Here is a 20,267-nt window from a genome sequence, read left to right as displayed (position 1 = left end):
GGGGGGGTGTTACAAACTGTGTGTGTGTGTGTGTGTGTGTGTGTGTGTGTGTGGATAAGCTTCACCCCATATGGTGACAACAGAAATTGAGAATCTGAGGCTGCACAACTCTTCTAACACCCCTCCTCCCACCAAACACACACATGCACCCCACGTTACCACTACTAGCACTATCACTGTGGCATCCAGCTGTCCTTGCGGCCACACGGAGGGCTCTTGGCAGTGTAACAGAGTCCCTTTTACCTCATCAATTTCAGCAGGGCACATTTCTCTTCTCTCGGTCATCTGAGAGGTAGAAGATTGGCCCGCTTTAACCCAGTTTGTATTAAATCTAATAGAATCTGTCTGGCAGAAATTGATTCAGTAACACCGGGAGGTTACAAATGAACCGTCCTCCTCCTCCTGGTCACCCACATCCACCAATTACAACGAGAATGAAAGACTGACAAACGGGACGGAAAGACACAGAGCTGGAAAAGAAGTGGACACTCTGGGAAATGCAAAAGAGGGCATCTAATGCAGTGGCAGCCACCAGGATACAGGGACTCTGCCTCGCACAAGTCAACAGCCTGATAACAGACGAAGAGAAAAAGTGCTGACATGGAAGAACAACCATGGCTGAAGAGTATTAACAGAGTCTCTCCCTTTAAAGTGTTGCTCAAACACCACTTCAGCTTGAATGTGGCAGCACGAAAACAACTGTTAACACGGTGCCGATTTAACTTATTTACTTACTCTTTACAATTTGCAAGTGATTATGCGGCATGAGCCTTGCATAAATAATAGGCCACTTTGGTGAGTTGAGACTAATTTCACCTTTAACACAGTCTAAACTTACAAGGCACTCAGAAATAAGACTCATCTGAGTCTGTGAGAGATTGAGGAGGCTGCAAGAGTCAGCGTTCACACAAGCTGGTAAATACAGGGTAGAGGGGAGCACCGAGGTTGTGTGCGAATATCTATTTCAGTTGTGGTTTTGAAGGCAAACAGTTGGCCCTTTAAAGCTCAAGCTGTCAGGTGTGAGGCTGGGAGTCAGATCGCAGTACTTTTTTAGGCACCATTTGAAATGTGTCCCTGGAATTGAGCATCAAAAACTGGCAAAGATCAAAAGTTGAATTCTTTGCTCCGGTGCTGAGAAGTTGGAACTCAGGTATTGCACTAGCACCAGTCTACATTTTCAAATGACAACAACGATGGGCTCAATGACTTACTAAAGGAATTACCTCTCTTGTCAGAGACGCTCACAGGAAAACTCTTTGACTGCCTCGCAAACATTACGCCTCTGCCTCTTAATGGGCCACTGTACTTTCAAAAGACAGTGGGACAAGAATTATGCAGCGGGAGCAGATGACAGGAGGGGTTGAGGCTTTTCAGGCCAAAAGACATTTTCTCATCCTCCAAAGGCATTTAATCACCATTTAATACTTCATCCCGCAGTTCAAAGTAAATGCCAAGGCTTCGGAGAGGAGATATGAAGCAGTTGTGAAAGCCTGCAGACACACAATCAAGCAGGGGGGGGGGGCGTGACTTTAGCTGTCTTGATGTCCCTACTCAAGTGCAGATAAGGCTGTTATGAGAGCTAAGGTGAGCTCGTTTCTACAAGGGCACGTAATGCAAAAGCTACATGTAGTATGCTCAATGCAAAACCATTTCTCTCCAGATATATTCTGACTAAACGGCGGCGGTTTGTGCTGAGAATTGCACTGACAAACAGTGACCCGTACATGAAAATGCAGTAGAGACCAATACAGTAGAGTACAACAGCAAAGTTGGGTGTTTCATTTGAACCAACGTACAGTTGTTGAGGAACAGGAGCACAGCGAAGCCCAGGGTGGATGTGGCCAGCAGGATCAGACAGATGTTACAAGGGATCATGAAGTAGCGCACCACCAAGGACACCTTGTGCTGGTACCTGCGGTCCCGCTCCGGCGGCGGCGGCGAGGGATAGTGGCACCCGCTCATGCTCCACTCCAATGACCCCCTCCCCTCCAGGGTGGAGGAGATGATGGGACGAGGAGGGCGACGAGGGGTGCCCAAAGACCCGTTGGAAAAAATGATGGCGGTGGGAGAAGGGCAGAGGATGAAGATGAGGAAAAAATAAAAAGCAAAAGAAGATCCGTAATGGTCGGTGTTTCAGCTGTGGTTCCAGCTGTGCACCGTGGCAGGCACCCGGTGACTGTTCCTGACAGAGAATCGCAGCAGCAAGCTTTCAGCAGTTTCCAAGTAACACATTTTTAGAGATAATAACATCCATTTGGGGAAAGAGGACAGACGGGGGGGACAGAGATGTTGAACTCCTACAGCCCCCCACCTGTCCACGCAACCTCCATTCTGCTGTGCCCACTGGGAAAAAGACAAACTAATGGGCTTTCAATGTGTGAGTATGTGTGTGTGTGTTGGTGTGTGTAGTGGTTTATACTTACAGTGCAAATATGTGTGTGGATTTAAGTGGGTGGTTGTAATGTGTTGGTAAATGTGTGCTAAAGCGCTTTTGGCATGTATGTGTGAGATGCACCTAAGCCAGAAATTTGGGCATTAGGATGTGGGTGTTTGTAATTGTCAAATATCCACAAGGAAAACTTCCACAGGAGCACGACAGTAAATCCACAGAAGCAATCCTCTCCTTTCTTCCCGGTGACCCTGACGGGTAATTAGATGGACATGGAGGGGGTCTGGCAAAGCCGGCTCCAAGAGGACACCCCCTCCTTTCTTTGTCAAAAGCCTTTACAAGACAAGCCAAGGTCTGGTGGTCACCAACAACGTGTGTCACAGGTACTTCCCTAAGAGGTGATGGCTGAGCATCTTTTTCAGCTTCTCTGTGGATGTCGCCTGTTGGGGCAACAATGGCTTTGCTGCTTTCCTGAGCAATGATTTGCCTGGCACTCCTCTGAGTCAATACAACTGCTTCTTTGTATCCGAAGGAGGTCTGGGAGCTTGTCAGGGTGAAGAGATATACGACCACGGCACGCAAGAGCAACCCAAACCTGACACTGTCACCGGAGCAACTCGAATCTTCTGTAGCGCGATTAGCCGGGCGGCTGGAAAGCAGCTGGCTGCCTCTCACTAAACCATATGCTCCTGGGATCACGGAGATGGTTTATTTTTTCCTCCCCTTCTCTCCAGCGTGCCTGCCACACCTCCTCAGTTCAATAATCTTTATTCCTGGCCAGTCTCATCGAGAGGGTGAGCAACTGCAAACCCCCCAACGCCGCTGGTGTGTGCTGTGGCCGAAAACAGGTCAGTGGAAGTGGCGGAGAGGGGGGAAAAAGTTGGAAGAGGAGGACGATCACAATCCCCCCCGCTGGACCTGCCAGCGCGGAGACGTCTTCTCTCCCACGCAGCGACGGATGAGTAGCAAAACACAGAGACAGTCTGAATGAATAAACTCGTAGAAAGAAAAAGGAGAAAAACCTGTGTGTGATCAGAAATCAACCGAGAAGCTCGAGGCGGAGATTTGTTGGGCTTTCTTCCCTCATGTCAGCACCGTGACAGAGAATCCCAACCACATAATGAGAGGAAAAGGTTCTTATTGGGTCCTGATCCTCGTAAGACTTAGGTTGATTCCGCTTCTTCTTTCAGTAAAGAACTTGTGCAGTCTTTTCTCTCTCTCTCTCGGTTTGTCGTCTCTCTTTTATATGCTTCCTCAAGCATCCAGTCCCTTCTTCATTGTCTCTGGTTGTCTCAGTCCAGAGGCGCTCCCGGCGTCCTGGTCACAAGGATTTATGCTCCAGCTTCTGCTCCGCGGGGATCCAATATTCACTGGCAGCCAAAACAACAAATTAGGCTCCGGGTATTCATAGCGCGCTTAATCCCCAGGCAGCAGGTAGTGGTCCCAGTGTCAGCGCACTCAGTCAGCCAGCTGAAGCAAGGAGGAGTGTGTCAATGAGAGAAGTCAGCGAGCAGACACGGCAATACAGAGAGAGAGGGGACGTAAACGAGAGGGAGGAGGAGGAGTGCTGGCAAAAAGGAAAAGCAGCTCCTGACACTTCGGTCCACCTTTCTGGTTTTTCTTGAGGAGACGGGGGGCGGGGAGGGGGGAGTGGGAGGAAGAAAAAAAAAGCAGCAGCACCAGCAGCAGCAGCAGCAGCAGCAGCAGCGTGTTGCCGGTTTCCCAAACACTCTTCTCCTGAGCGCTCCTCTCTCAGCTCTCAGCCAGCGGAACGGATGAGCGCATAATGAGAGAGTGAGACAGATATTGCGCGAGAGAGAGAGAGAGAGAGAGAGAGAGAGAGAGAGAGAGAGAGAGAGAGAGAGAGAGGGGTGGGGGGAGTGGATGAGGGGCCGTCTTTGACAAAGGCAGAGGGGAGGAGGGGTTGGAGTTGGGTGAGAGAACAGGGGAAAAAAAAAAAAAAAACGAATGAGAATAAAGGCTTTGAGGAGTAGTACTTGAGTCCTGTCAGAGTGGGGGGGGGGGGGGGGGGGGGGCAGCAACAGTGCGGCAGCAAAACAAAAGAGGGCCACGGTCTTGGGAGATGTCAACCAACTCCTCCATTTGTTTATAGACTAATCAAAAGAAAGTCTCTTCCACAAGAGCTGGAGAATTTCCACAAAGATTTAATGAGGCAGACTGAGGGAAAACAGGCATGAGGAGGGAGGAAGAGAGCAAAACTTAAAAACATTAAAGTCAATCATGTACCGAGTCTCTTCAAACAGCCTGACTCGCTTGTTTTTGACCGATATGAGCAGAGATAAGCCAGAGAGAAACTCCATACGCATTCCACATAACAAGCCAATATTCAATTAATTAACAATCCCATTTGGATGTTGTTTTTTTTCTGACTTACTTTCATGACAAGTAATAAGAGGTCCCCCCCCCCCCCCCCCCCTTGTGCTAAATAATATGGCAAAAATGAATATTCAGCAGATCTGGCAAATGATCTGAGGCGGAGGCATTTCTATTTATCTGTTTCGCAGCATGTAATTTTTTGCCCTTTTTAAAAGCAATGCATTACTGCTCCTCTAATGAGATAATGAGGTCAGAATAGAGGGGCGGTTACGCTGTGTTTTAGCAAGACCCTGCATCGATATCTACTTTGAACAAACTCAATGGCAGCAGGCGGCAGATGCAAGGCGGTATATCCATCATCAATTATTTATGGGTTTTTTTTTTCCACTCTCTCTATCTGTGTCTCCATCTCCATCTTTGCCGTTCAACTCCCCCCCGACCCTCCCCGCGCTTTACACAAGGGTGCACACACACACTCACACACACATACGCACCAATGGTGATGCACACAGTGGCTGCATCCACAGAGGAATTGCAATGAATGCACACACAATTGGCTTTTCTGTCTGATAGAAACTAGCACATACACACAGAAAAATGGCTCCTTCTGTCTTTTCTTGTCTCTGTTTTCAGTCTATAAGCTCACACAACACTACACTGCACTCTCTCTCTCTCTCTCTCACACTCACACACACACACACACACACTCACTCAGGTAGGTGATCTTGCTTCACTCCCAAAGTCATTTATCTCTTCGGACAGAGTGTTCATTCCCAGACCTAAGCTGAAGCTCAATGGGGGAGACTCTTATATGAGGGGAGCCGAGTTTTCAGGCTGCCCGCTGAGGGTCAAGAGTTCACCCCCCCACCCCCGGTCTTCAGCAACACCCCACCCACCCAGGAGTGCCCTCCCCTCTCTCTGCTCCTTCCAGACTCGATACCCCCAGACAGTCATCAGCTCTCACGTTGCATAACAAAACTTGATTGATGGACTGATTGAAAAAGAAAAAAGGAAACAGCTGCTGTCTTATTTGTTGCCTCTCTTTTGTCTACCTTTCTTTTCACTTTCATCCACAACTGTGTCTTTATCATCCATCCGTTTTGTCTCAGCCAGTGGGAACTTCAGAGACTGCAGACAATTACAACATAACACCACAACATCACAGGTTGAGGCCGTGAATGAAGTGCCAAACTCCCCCAGCAGAGGGCGGCGGGGAGTCAGCCCGGCAGTCTGCTCTGCTGCCACGACCCAAATAAAATCTTCTGTCGACATCAAAGCTCAGCTGCTTTGATCCATTTTTAATGCCACAAGTATCGCACAAGGTTAACATCTCTCTCTGAAGGCTTTGAAATGGCAATTTCCATTAAGGAGCCAAAGGAGCTGCTCTATTGTTTAAAGGTCTGGCAGGGGTGAGAGTCGTGCGTGTGTGCATGTGTGTGTGCTACTCTTTATGCAAAGGGTGAGAAATTTGTCGAGTTCAATAAGTGATTGACTATTATGCTTCAATCAATTAAGCGTGTGTGTGTGTGTGTGTGTGTGCCTGTGTGTCTGTGCATCCCAGTGCACATCCCGGTCTTTTGGCCAGCGAGCATTGATCTAATTGATCTAAGAGAAAAACAGTTGTTGCCTTTGCTGAAAGAAAATTTCTCCACTGAATGTGGAGAAAAAGATAATCATGTGAAAAAGAGGTTTTTACCACTGAGACTTTAAAAAAAAAAAAATCAACCAAGAGCAAAAGAAAGAAATCCTCTCATTTTTTGCATCATCTTTATATATTTCGCATACAAGCTACACTCATAAAGTCCAGGGTCAGATCACATTTGGTGATATTTTTTGCAACTCTGCAATGATAAGTGGTTTCTAGCCGGCAATGTATTGTACTTAAAAGCACTATATCAGTGTTTATCAGTGGTCTGACACAGAGAGCAGGAAATGTGGATGTGTATTTCTTTCTAATTTAACTAGTTAAATGTACCGATGCTCCAAAGATTTCAACCGACACTGAATATTATAAGTTTGGTGCCGATTCACAGAGAATAACTTGTCAGAGAAAACTGCATTTTCTGGTTCAGAACTGATTAAATTAATGCAAAACAAAGTCATTCAACTTATTTTGATGAAATTAGAGGCTCAGTTTTACGGCTGTGTCTTTCCGACTTTGGGTTTAACGATTTTTTTTTCTAAGCTCACGTTCACACAGAACTATCCTGGGTCATGAAAAAAAAATGAGTTCTTCAGCTGAATCTTTTATCAAATAATTTGTTAAAAACAGTGTGTAAGAGCTTTGTACATTAGGGTGTGCGGAGGAAAAAAATCTGCGTTGATGAATATACTAAAACCCCATTAGAGTAGGGCTGTCCATTTTTCAAAGCAGGAGCTATCAAAAGTGAAGCTGTTGCCTTCACTAATGGCATTAGAGATCACCCTTCCCTGCTGTCCATTGTAAATTAGGGTTTTAATGATGTTGATGAAAAGAATAGTCTGTTAAAATTTATAACGGATTTGGTAATTGCCTGCACTAAAGCCCGACTACTGGCCCACTTGACTATTCATGGGAGCCTCATTTCCAATATAATTTACTGTATTATTTGTCATTTTGTGTTTTATTTTGTGTCGATGCACGTGTACGTACAGATAATGAGAAATCTGCTGTAATGACAGTTATTTCAGCCAGTGGCGTCTCAGAGCTCAATCCGGAGTCAGTGACTGTTATTTTCTGGTACGTATTTGTATGGCTCTATTGCACCAAATAACATCGGTGGGGTGATACTTCTTATGAATGTATCTAACTCCGCAGTGAGCTTTCTATGTTAAAAGCCACGACTTCAGCTTTCACGGACATCAGGTAAACATCATGAGGCCATGATGAATTCCTCATGCACATCAGTCCGTGCAGAGATGCTACCAGGTAGACCAGTTGCCTCGCTACGACATTAACACCAATCATCCGAAGTCAGACTTCCCCGCACCATCCAACAGATTCCCAGACTTTGCAGTCATCAGGCCCCCGAAGTGATCAGCAGCCATCTAAGCATCGAAGAGGCCGCGGCCTCTCGCAGCTGTGTGTGGCTAACAGCATTAACCTCTGCTGAACTGGGATTTAAGAAGAAAAAAAAAAAGAGAGAGTGGGAGGTACCAGGATAGATGATGATGAGGGACACAAACAAGATGTTTCTCTGACAAGTGTTATCATGACAACCAAACATCAACACTACGACAAACGGATGAGAAAGTACTGCTCAGTAATTATTTTACAATATGCACGCTGAAACTACAGATCACCAACAGACGGAAGCTACAGATGGGAGACAAGTTAGAAGACAAATAAGCATTAAATGTCTTAGTCAGGTGTTGGGCCGCCACAGGCCTGAAAAACAGCTGCAATGCTCCATTTCTCAAAGTCTGTGAAACTCTGCTGAGGGGATGAACACCAGTCTTCCAAAGGATACTCCCTCTTTTGGTTTTTTAATGATGGATGTAAAGAACAGAAGCAGAGTGACAGGTACTTCAGAGCACTTTATAAGACTATGAGACGATGAAGAGGGATTTTCCAACTCTGGAAAGTTATCACATTACAATGGTGTTGAGGCAAACAGCGGACTTTTAACATTACAATACTCTACCAGGAATGTGCACTTGCTTGTACTTTGCGTGTGTTTGGATGACATTGTGTTGCGTTGTGTTACACTGCATTGCGTTATGTTGCATTGCAAGACGAGTTCAACTTTGTTTCCGGATGATCTTGTGTTTTTTTTTTTTAACACAGCTCTCAAGCCAGCACACTTGCCTGTCTGTATGATCACGGCCTAACAGGTCACTTCCATAAGTGTCAGCTGGGTTAAGCCTATGAATCAGACAAGCCCTCGTGCTCTGTACAGACTGTTATGTTCTGTTTGATCGTGTTTCTCCACTGATTTATTAATTTATTAATTTATTTATTAGTTAACAGGGTGACTAACATTGACATTAATGCGATCTGGCTCCTAACGCTCGACTACAGGAGTTAAAAACCTCAAACAGGTCCAACATGTCTTCTTTTGAATCATATTTTGCTGGTAAAAAAAAAAAAAAAAAACTGATGCCAGTGCCAGTAGCAAACACCTGCGCAGAATCTGTTAAAATGCGGTCATTACTCAACGGTTTCCCTCCTCATATACTAGTAGTACTGAATATTTAGATAGTTTAAGTTGGTGTTGTGTCATGACAACACTATTTCTTACTCTGCTGATGATGATGATGCAGCGTTGATGTGAGTGCGTGAGAGAGTTCCCACACTGGGTGGGCTCCACACAATGTGACTCACAACGTGACACATTGCTCAGTGTTTGGCGTCGATTTGGGTACACTTAGACGCCAACAGCAGTGAAACGGAGCACTCAGTTATCTACAGTTATCTACAGAACATTGGTGGTATTTTGCCGTTTGTTTACTCTGCTAACCGGTCCCTCCAGCTGGTTCTTTTTACTTCCACAGAGGACTCTGCGGTCAATATGATCCACCTGTCTATACTCAACACTTCTGGCCACATTAGCCTCCTCCTATGACTACATCCCACGCTGCCATGACCTGCTTTGTCAGCCTACTCTCAGCCAGCTCTTCGCCTGAGGCCTTATCCAGGACCTGTCCACTCCTGGACATTCAGTTCCCTCTCATTTGGCGAGGGTGGTGTGCCTCGCCTCGGGGCTCATCTGGAGCTAGAGGACGCCAGCCATAGCCCGAGGGCTGATGTTCTAAGGCCTGCTGCCTGTTGAACCTCCTCCTTCCTTTTCCACTGGTCGAAATGAGGATGAACTCATTCAGGAAGGAGCAACTTGTTATTAGCCAGCTCTGATTTTCTTGCCAGCCACTCCTGCACATCAACACCCACAACAATAATGTTTACAGGATGTAATATCCTCCCTGCTCCACTGCCTTGCCCTGTTTATTCAGGGCTTTAGCACCAACAATTTTCCCTTAATAGCCAGGTAGGAAATTATTCCACTGGAAAGACAAGAGGCAGGGAAATAATGAGAGAAGGAGAATTATTAAATGGTAGAAAAAGGAGTGTGACAGAGACAGAAAAGGTGGGAAGAGGAGGAAAAGAGCAACCTGGGAGCATGGCCGCTGTAGGCAGAGTTAGTGGAGAGTGACACATCTCCATGTGGCTGGCATATGGAGCCAATTGTGGCAGCAGCACAGGAAGGTTAGGAGCAGGGAATCAGAGGAGGAGTGCCTGGCTCTGACAACCTTTACACGGGGAAGGCAGGGCTGATGAAGCTGAAGGATGATACAGATGTCAGTCTCTGGCCAAGTCAGCCATCTGTCACGGGGAGCTGGCCAAGTCACACTGGCCCCCATCAAGCGGAGAGAGCAGCGGGAGACTTGTGATGACCAGTCATTATGAGTTGGGAGCTGTCCGTCTAATATGGCCAATTCGCAATCGTAGCTTACCTTGTATTGGTGTGGACAGAGGACAAATAAAGGCTGGGTTTATGTGTAACATCATCACATTAGAGTGCTGTGTTCAAAGTCTCAGATATGGAAAGTTGGCATTGGCTGTTCAGATTCTTAGGCTAATTCTAGCTTTGCATTATTCACACAAATATGACCACTACAATTTTTTCATGTGCACGGAGCGGGTGGTGGTGACTGCGGCTTGACAAGAGCTTCGGCCATCATCATTTACAATACAAGAGGTTATAATCCGCCCTCTGAGCAGCTGTACATCTATCGGAAAGTGACTGGCTGGTTAGCATGCTAACTTCAGGAGAAGAAAAGAAGGGATAAGAGACAAGAGATAACACTATTGTTGCTTTCCACCGCTTGAGACAGCTGTTGGTGAGTAAAGAAATGAAAGTGTTCAAAAATTTTCAACATGCGCAAACATTGTGAATTTATGTCGATTTATATCCGCTTCATCATTTTATATGCAACTAACTCTAAAATGTACTATGTTCTCCATGATTCAGCATCCTCCTCTCCACAACCGACACCGAGGGCTCCAGAGATGTTGAGCACAGAGCCAGCCTTCCTGATCAGTTTGTTCAGTTTATTGGTGTCGCTGGCTCTGATGCTGCTGCCCCAGCAGACTGCAGCAAAGAATATTGCACTGGCACACTGGTAAACAGACCGGGAGGACTAAAAGATCTGTAACATCTTGCTGCAAACATTAAAGGACCTAAACTTCCTGCTCTGTCCCTTCATGAAAGACAGATGGCGTGCGTTGCATTTCCAGTCCTGTCTGTTGTTGTCAGGGTGGCTTCCAAGGTATTTGGAAGTCCACAAACCAGTCCACCAGGTCTCTGTACTTTGCCTCCTGTCCACATTGCAGAGTCATCTGAAAACTGTACAGGGCGTAGAGGAAAGGTGAGCAGACAGTCTCCTGCTGTGCCCTTTTGCTACTGACCACCCATTCAGACACACATCCACAGCTGCACCGACTGTGGTCCATCTGCGGTCCATCTGTCAAGCATTTACCTGCATATTCTGGATAGAGTTAAAAGCACTAGAGAAGTCAGAGAACATGATTCTCACAGTGCTGCCTGCTTCGTCCAGGTGAGAAAGGGCTTGTTGAAGCAGGGAGATGATGGCGCCGTCAACTCCAGCCTGAGGGCAGCAGGCAAAATGCAGCGGGCCTAAAGAGGTGCTCATCTGACGTCTGAGATGGCCAATCTGTATCGAATCAGAACTGCATCTCAGGTATCGTAGTGGCACCAATCAAAAATGTTCAAATGATACGCAGCTCCACACAGACGTGAGGGAAAATAGAGGAGGTAGTGAGCAGTGTGTGGGTGCGCCCTGATCATCACCATTCAGTAAGTTAACACTAAAGTCAAAGACACAGGGGAAAGTCATTTTAAACGCTTACGGTGCAAAGGCCACGGGAATATTCTGCCGTCTGCAGATGAGGAGCCATGCCAAGACAAGGAAAGAAACAAATCCTCAAACATTTCTTGCAAATAAAAGGTTTGAGTTATTTAATGAGCACCGTGTCTGAAGCGGAACATTGTCATTATGCACACCGACTTGAACTGGGAATCTTCTATTTTAGATTCCCGCTCCATCAAAGGGTTTATGTACTGTACAGTGGATCCTTTGTGCTCTACATCAATAATCCTGCTTTTTCTGAAAATATAATTACTGCTGCCTTTACTTTCTTTAACTATAGTAAGACAGATCACCATATACATCGCTGTGACATATACATACTGTACACAAGCCGATTTAAGCAATAGGCTTTCAGGCATCAAAGCTGACAGTGACAAGCTCTTATACACTCAGACCCTTTGGTTTGTATTTACAGTATTGAACTCACTCGCCTTCTCTTTCTTTTGTTTTTTTTCCCCCTCTCTCGGCCCAGCACTGGCTGCACATCGAGCTGGATCTTCTCAGATAGAGGACGGAGAGGGAATATTAATTGGCAAGCAATACCCCCTTGTTGAGACGCAGCCCATAAATGAAACGGCTATAAATTATTTATATGCCTAATCAGATGGCATGTGCTCAAGTTATTCTCTCAAACAAGACAGCTTCTGTGCTATTCCTTTTTTCTTCCTCCCAGTAAATAATTCTAAATCCTTTTGATAAGAGCGCAGTCAGACAAGGTTGTGTGCTGGAAGGAGAAGCCTAGATAATATGGTGCTACAATGACGTAATAGCTGTTTTCTGGCTGCAATCACGGTCAGGGAAATGAATGACCTGCTTAGCACCAGGTATTAAAATGCATCCTGTGTTTGCAGGGTTTTTCTTCTGTTAGACAATGCGCAGATAAAGTGCATATGTAAATGCACGCAAGGTGCGCTGACTATTAACAAACAGGAGAGAATGAGAAAAGACTGATCAATGAAGGATGTGCACGGTTATCACATAACAGGAAACAAGATCCATTTTCACATGGATCCAAACAAGAGTTGTAGACAAATTGGACTGGTCACAGATTTTAAGGTGCATACCAGCAAAGAGAGCTCACCACTAAGTCAGTTAATCAGTAAATTAAATGACATACAGTGTTTGTCCTTGACCTCTAGAACTGCACACAGAAGCATTTTCCTATCAGCATTTGTCTGCACCTTTCAGCACTGTTACAAATCCCCGTTTCATGATGATACAACACTATCGTTAAGGTTTGGTTCGGTTTAGTCACAAAAACAACTTGATTAGCTTTAGGGAAACATCGTGGCTCGGTTAGGGGGAGGTTAGGGGACAATCATTCTGATGTTTCAAAGAAGTAATCTTTAACTGTCAGATGGAAACAGAAAACAAACAGCCAGTTTGGAGGGGAGGACAGACTCAAAAGTCAGTGTAAATTGGTTTATCTTTTGACTTTTTGGGCTTTGGGTATTGGGATAGCAACTCACAATATTTTTTGACATCTTTAGACTTAATAATTGTCAGTATATTCTTAAAAAAAACAGATTTTCTTTTACATTTTTGCCAGTTTTTGTATTTAGGCAAACTTTTATGCTCAAAGATTTGGCTCCTTTTGTTAAATGAAACTACTTCTTTTTAGAGAAATATGTTCACATTTCTCAAACGAATGTGTGATTTTAGTATCAGTACCGAAACATGAAAATGAGTCAGTACTTGGAGTCCTATTTCAAATAAAAGCAAGACACAATCTGGACACAAGGTGGATGCCAGCTATTACGAACACAACCACTGTTGTTAGCATTCTGCTGGTGCAGGAAAAGTAGACTGGACTCTCTTGCTATTGGATGGTCTGTTATGCTGTACCCTGAGCTCGGGGGGGGTGCAAGGTCAATGCTGTCATAGGTGGTTTGCAGTTAGAAGGAAACTAAAGGCAGGGAAGAGGGCCATTACTGGCCGGAGGAAGCAGAGGGCACAAGGTAAAGAACCGTCGCTAGCTGCCTTTAACCCTGAGACTGGCTGTCTGTCAACCACAAGTCTTTAGCTGCTTCCTTTCAGGCCAAACAATGTTCCGAGATTCTTCAACACACATGTTTATATAAGTGCATCGACTTGGCATTCACACGCTTGCCAGAGACTGACAGACATACAGTATATCTTCTTTCAAATGCCAAAAGGTGCGACAAGGTTAAAATAAATGGACTGCTTAAAATTTGCAAGAAAAAAAAAAGGAACAAGAGGGTGGAAACTGGATGGATTTTATAATTCCTTCTAAAAAAAAAAAAAAGTTTAAGATCACGAAAAAAAAGCCCTGGCAAGTAGCTGCAGAGAGACTTCGGCAAGAGCCACTTTAAAGGGCTTACTGCTGTTTCCTGACCTCCCTTTTAACTCTTCTCAGCTAAGAAGTCATTTACCTCACTCACCAACATTGTGAGTGGCTGGAAAACTCCTGCTTTTGACAAACACGCTGTCTGCTGAAGTGTCCTTGAGCAAGACTCCATCCACCTTCTGAGTGCCGTCCTGTGGCTGAGCCTGACCTCCATCTTTAAGGAGACAAGAGAATTTCTCCACAGGGATCAATAAAGTATTGTTCTCTCTGATGCTGGGTCACAGCAGAAAAACCTCAATTTTCACCGGTGGCTGGCCTCAATTTGAGCTTCTGAGCAGCGCCGACGGAGGTGGAGGTGCAGCGGATCCTCAGAGAGCGATGCAGATTTTTAAAACATTACACAAGTTCAAGTCATGAAGCATTTGTCTGGTGTTGGTCGAGGCTCTGGGATCTAACTTTGGATAGTGGGGAAACAGATATCAGAGTTATCTACGAATTTTCTATCCTCTCATCAGGAAGGTGCAGTGTTTGAATCTCTGAACCTTCTCCCTCTGTTTCTTCTAACATCTTGCTGCAGTCTAAAGTTCTGGTTTGCTGGAGACTCACAGACACCCACTGGTATAAAATGTGTTAGTCTTGTGAGTGTGTGAGCTCATCACTACTCAAGGTACACGTTTAGGGAGTCTCATTACTTTTCTCCCATGTGCCCTTGAGTATGAATAAGCAGGTACAGAGAAAGACTGGATGGATGAGGTGTATGGATTTCTACATGTCCTTCTACCCTGGCCTTCCCTCTTCATTTTCATCAGCTTGCGCAGAACAGCCAAGACTCAATCACGGCAGGAGAGGTATGTGCCAATGTGTCAACTCGTCCGTCATCCAGAAGTGGTGGGGGTGGAGTCAGAGGGGCTAGAAGCCGAAGAAGGGGGGGGGCAGTGGACATGGTTTTCGCGAGCAAACGCATGACAATGATGAGCTTGGCGTGTCGCCGAGGCAACAAGCGGCCTCATCCATTATTCATCTGAGTAACAAACTGATAAACGAGGTAAATGAAGAGGAACAACGGCAGCGAAAATCATGCCGACGGACGGAAAGAGACATTTAGAAGCTGGCGGCACCAGCGGCATCCTGAGGCGCATATTAATCTGCGAGGTAAACAACAAGGTCCAGATACAGGGTCAAAGCAAAGCGGCTCTCATCCTTGAGAAGACTAATGTGGAGCAAAGTCCACAGCTTCGGAATATGGAAAAAAAAAAAAAAGTGCTCGATCATGTGCTTGAAAACATGCAGGTGTTACAGGGAGGCTTGGCATCTCAGCAGAATCGACACATGTATGCTGGCTGGTTCTCACTTTGTCAATCACCCACCTACCATGTGCACCCCAGCACCCTCCACACCAGACACCTCGCCACTTTCCAGCATCAGAAAACAGACGACTTATGCCTTTGCAGCAAAAGTTAAAGTCCCACACACTTGTCTACCAGCACAGGTACAGAGAGCATAAATGATATCCCGGGTCTCACATGACATGCCAAATTCATGCAACACGATCTGTACGAGACAGCAGGGGGATGAATTATTGCCCTGTTGCTACGGTAACACCTCGTACAGAGAAAACACCATGCCGTGGTTTGAAAAATGTTGATTTGTGAGATTTCATTTTGAAAACCATTCCAGTGACGAGGGCGATGGAGGGATGAAAGAGAGAGCTAAGACTGACAGGGAAAGAGGGAGAGAAAGAAAAGAGATTCAGATACAGTGAGGGGAGAAAAAAAAGAGAGAGGAAGAAGGAGAGGAACAAGGCGAGGCTTCGCTCGCAGCAATTTACAGCAGCGCTTTAGACAATCTGGGTCACTTCTGTCAATGTATTTCTATAAGGCGAGCAGAAACACCTCATCTGCCATTCATTTCATTTCCATTCCAACACCTGCAAGCCATTTGCATTCTGTCAGTTTTCCCTCTCCCTTTCATTTCTCCGCATGCCACTACATTTCCTGAATGATAACATACTGCCAATTTCTACACTGGCATAGCATGGGCCAGGACAAAACACCACCTGCATCCAAAGCAGGGAGGGGGAATGGTGAGCTTTTTTCCAGTCATGTCTTTCCGTGTCCCTCCACCCTGAGTCCCAGTCCTCCTCTCAGGTTTCCACCAATAACCCCCCACCTCCAAATACCCTCTTGATCACATCCAGATCTTTGCCATGTGACCCTTATGAGCCCTTGCACAGCCCGGTGACTCCACGGGGACCCGAGGTCGGATCGCGTGTCTCGTCTTTCCACAGCAACAAATGAACCAGGCACTCAATAGCCCGTCTGATTGGCTGTCATGAGATCTATGCCATCATTCCAAACCGTGGAGCACCACAGGGGCCACGGCTCTTTCTTATACAGGCATTACTGGCGCATTACTGGAGCTAGCAACAAGCAGCTGTGCAAATCCAGGCAAGTTTCATCAAGTTAAATGTACCATTTTTTTTCAAATAAATGAAGTGTAAACACCCGATTTTGCCAATAGGAATGAATGTGAAAATGAAAACAACTGTAGTCTAAGGGGGAGTAGCTGAGCTTGTCTGGGCTGATTCCTCACGAGAAATACAACACGGCGAGAAAAACAGTGTGAAGACCTCAAAAAGAAAATTTGGGGCTGTGGTACTTTACAGGCTGAAAAACATTAAATGCCATGAATTGAGATTTTCACAATACATCCATATTCATGAGACTTTTAAGGAGCACGATGTAATTATATATACTGGTAGCCCCAAAATGTCAGAAAGATGAAACTGTTTTTGAATTTTGAGGATTAAGAACCTGCATGCGGCACTTCATGTTTGTGAAGCCTTACACCAAAGGGATACGAGAGAAAATAAGGATGTAAGACTGGCGAGCCCTGCTTTAATATGGAGCACTTGCCCACTGCTGTTTGCGAGACAGGATTTCACTCCAGTGGTAATCCTTGAATTTTCTTTCTTTTAACTTTCCATTTTAAAGATTGTAGTTATTTCTGTGGCGCAAACAGTGATGTCCTCTTCCTGGGAATTGTTTGTTTTGATGAGGTCCTTTTTTTGTCTGTTCGGCCTTGGTGGCTATTACTGCTAATGCTAGCCATGGACTACTTTTAACCTTAACACATAAACCAAAAGCATCAATAAATCCCGAGCATCACAGGATTCTTCTCACAACGATTTACCAAACATTAGTTATTTAAAAAACCTTTTTGGTATAATTATTACTGTCAAAGAAAATCTGAATAAAACTCAATAAAATGTTTTGTTACAGTTAATGACAATGGCTTTACATTTCAATTAGCTGCAAGTGACAATTATTTTCATTATTTTTATTAATCAATTAATTATTTCCTCCATAAAATGTCACAAAATAAAAGTTGTCTGACTAACAGATCCAAACCCAGAAATAGTCAATCTACAACAATAAAAACAAATAAGCAGGTCCTCATACTGGTAAAAGAATGGTTCAACATTTTGGGAAATATATCAGAAGATATATAATAATACTACTGACTACTGCTCATGTGACATTATTGTAAGGTTGCCGGGCAACTGACAGAGACTCCAGGAAGTCACTACACCTAGCAAAATAGTCCTGCACATAAACCCCAGGTTAAAAAAAACAAAACAAAACAATTAGTTGTTTACCTCACACTTGCTATTCTGAGCGCAGAAGTGTTTTCACATTGACAACTTCAGAAACATGCCGTGCTCTTTATAAACTCAGATGGTGAAGTCAAAACTGTCAAAAAGAAACTGACTGTAAAAAGACAGACACTTCTCACCCTCAACAGTTGCAATCTTGGCTACGTTGCCGAGGCATGGAGGACACATGAAGTCGCTGCCAATGATGACCTGATTTCCATGTCACGTGTCCATGTTGCGACCTTCATTTCCAGTGAGTACACACCAGCAGTGTTCGATTTGAGACAGCACTACCCTGTCAGACTTCACACACTACGTCAGTGAGTATACTGTGTACAGTGTACTACATGTCAGTGTACTGACTGAAGTAGCCGATCTGAGACACAGTAACAGCTTTAATGAGCTGATTATCTCATTTCCCGGTACTCAGAATTTGAGATGTGGTTAAAAGCTTTTGAGAAAGCGTGTCAGTGGTCCTTGAGCTAAGATTATTCTGTCAAACTACTACTTCTAAGTTCAAGAATGAACTTTCACGCTCGGCTTAAAATGATTATCAAACTTGTTCTTTTTTATTTTGTCAAACAGCTCCTCTATCAAACGACTAATCATTTCAGTGATGCAGTTCGTCTTCTGCTTTGTCGTACTTTCATTTGGGCAAATGATGCTTGTATGGATGCCAGACTTTCTGATTAGACTGTTGTGTTTTTGGGTAAGAGTCACACCCTGTAAGCAGCTTTAAGATGTTTTCAACATGTGCACACACCCTGGGTATGTACATTCCCTCTCTCCCTCTCCCTTAAGTGGAGAGATGGGGAGAGAGAGATCATCAGAGCCATTACTGTGTGATAAATGATTTGCTAGCTGGTGAATTGCCCTGAGGGAGATAGTGGGGCAGAGAGTGTGTGTGTGTGTGTGTGTGTGTGTGTGTGTGTGTGAGTGGTTTAGGGGGGGTTAAACCTGTGGCTTACTTCTATCAAGATCCCTTGGCACCCAAGTCCTGCTAATGCAATCTGCTTCATTAGAACCAGAGAGGGGGGTTTGAGGTACAGCCACACACACACACACACACACGCCCACCCACCCACACACTCACCCTCACACACAAAGACACACACAGACACACACAAACACACACGAAACTGAACTCTTAACAGTATGAATTCACACTTTGTGTCTTTTTCTCAAACGCACACATGCACAAGTTGAACTCAACTATGCACAATTTCTATCATAGACAAGGGCACACAATCAAACTTCTCCACACACACTCGCTCTCTCTCACACACACACACACACTGCAGGCAATCGCATCTCAGGGGAAAAGGAGCTGGAGCCAGGGCCGAGCTCAGAAGAGTAGGAGGCAAATTAGTGCAGAGTTGAAAGAGCAGAGTGGTAGACGGAGGAAGAGGGAGAGATTCGGGGGAGGTTAGAGCAGGCCATGCTGATGGAATATACCAACGGGGGGAGAAGAAGTGTGAGTTTTGAAGATAGCGAAAGGGAGAGAGGTGTGAGAAGAGAGATACTAAAAAAGATTCATGTGCTGTAAGTAAAAGAAAAAAGAAGGGGTATTAGATGTTCAGAGCTTGGATGGGGTGAATGAAAAGAGAGAGAGAGAGAGAGAGAGAGAGAGAGAGAGGGAGGAGAAAACACAGGGGAGCTGGGAATGGCAGCGAGGAGTAGAAAGGGTGAGAGTAAGGGAGAGACAGTGAGAGGGTAATGGCTGGTGGGAAAGGTGCGAGCAGCTCCTGCCAAGATAGAGCAAGAACCAGAGAGGGAATAGAAGGAGAGAAATTGAGCAGCATAACCCTGAAGACCCTGCCGTCTGCCGAGGAGAGCGGTGTGTTGATGTGTGCATGTGTGTGTCTTAACATCGTGTATGTTGCACGCTGCGCTGGCAGGTCTGAGAGTTGGTGTCAGGCTCCTCAGCTTCTCCATAGCTGAGATTGGGGGGGAGGGATTTCTGGTGCGATAGCCCCCAGGGGAGCTCCCCTGGGGGCTGTCTTACCTCGGGATACCGAGGTAAGACAGCCTGCTCGCCCGGCCTGCCGGCTTCGACCTCTGGATGAGGCCCAGGAAGTGAAACGCAGCTGGATGAGCTCTGGCTCAGAGTCTGAGTACCAAATCACCAGCCATTACACATCCTGAGGTTATGCTTACATACATGAGGAAATATGAAGAGACATTTTGTGGAAAGTATTTCCTTTCCACATGATTTTCTACCGAGCAGCATTAGGGCCCTTTTTTCACTATTTTACAACATTTTTAGGCAAATGATTTAATGAATTAATCAAAACTAAAAACTGACAGATTAACTGTGAAAATATTCATTAGCTGCAGCCCTTCTTGTTCATTAGCACTAATAGAGCTCATATCTAACAACTAACATGATGATAATGACCGTCAAAGTATTCAAATACTAAAAACGGTCATTTGAGTTTCTTCTAATGAACAGTTACCAGGCAGCACATTTAAATTCAACACAAACCAAAGACCCATCATAAGACAGGGAGCCAGGTCCAGTTATCCACTTTAATATTTTGTTGCTTTGTGCTGACTTTTCTTTTTCAGCAGTGCTTCGCCTTTTCTTCCACAACTGTGTGTTGTCAAGGATGGAGTATTAACAAAGATCCGTGGTTAAGGTGCCAGGAAAGAACAACGAAACATGACCACAAATCGCAGGGAAAGTGCCTGTAAACAAACTCTTTTTTTTT

General features: G+C 45.1%; 1 protein-coding gene across 2 annotated transcripts in view; it reads right to left on the bottom strand.

The window, feature by feature from the left end:
• The window catches only part of agrn (agrin), a 250,471-nt gene that overhangs the window by 150,566 nt on the left and 79,638 nt on the right, over window positions 1-20,267 (bottom strand). The window contains exon 1 of one of the 2 annotated variants that reach the window (XM_023407704.2): window positions 1,797-4,087. The exons of the other annotated variant lie outside the window; for it this stretch is intronic. Within the exon in view, the coding sequence (XP_023263472.1) occupies window positions 1,797-1,962 (166 nt within the window). The 5' untranslated portion in view covers window positions 1,963-4,087. Of the gene's footprint in view, window positions 1-1,796; window positions 4,088-20,267 lie in introns of those variants that run through there. 2 annotated transcript variants of the gene reach the window in all.

Source organism: Seriola lalandi, unplaced genomic scaffold, assembly GCF_002814215.2.
Source record: "Seriola lalandi dorsalis isolate HSWRI2012SDOR001 ecotype SW California unplaced genomic scaffold, Sedor1 jcf7180002054345, whole genome shotgun sequence".
NCBI classification, from domain to species: domain Eukaryota; kingdom Metazoa; phylum Chordata; class Actinopteri; order Carangiformes; family Carangidae; genus Seriola; species Seriola lalandi.
This window is presented reverse-complemented; position numbering and strand designations above follow the sequence as displayed.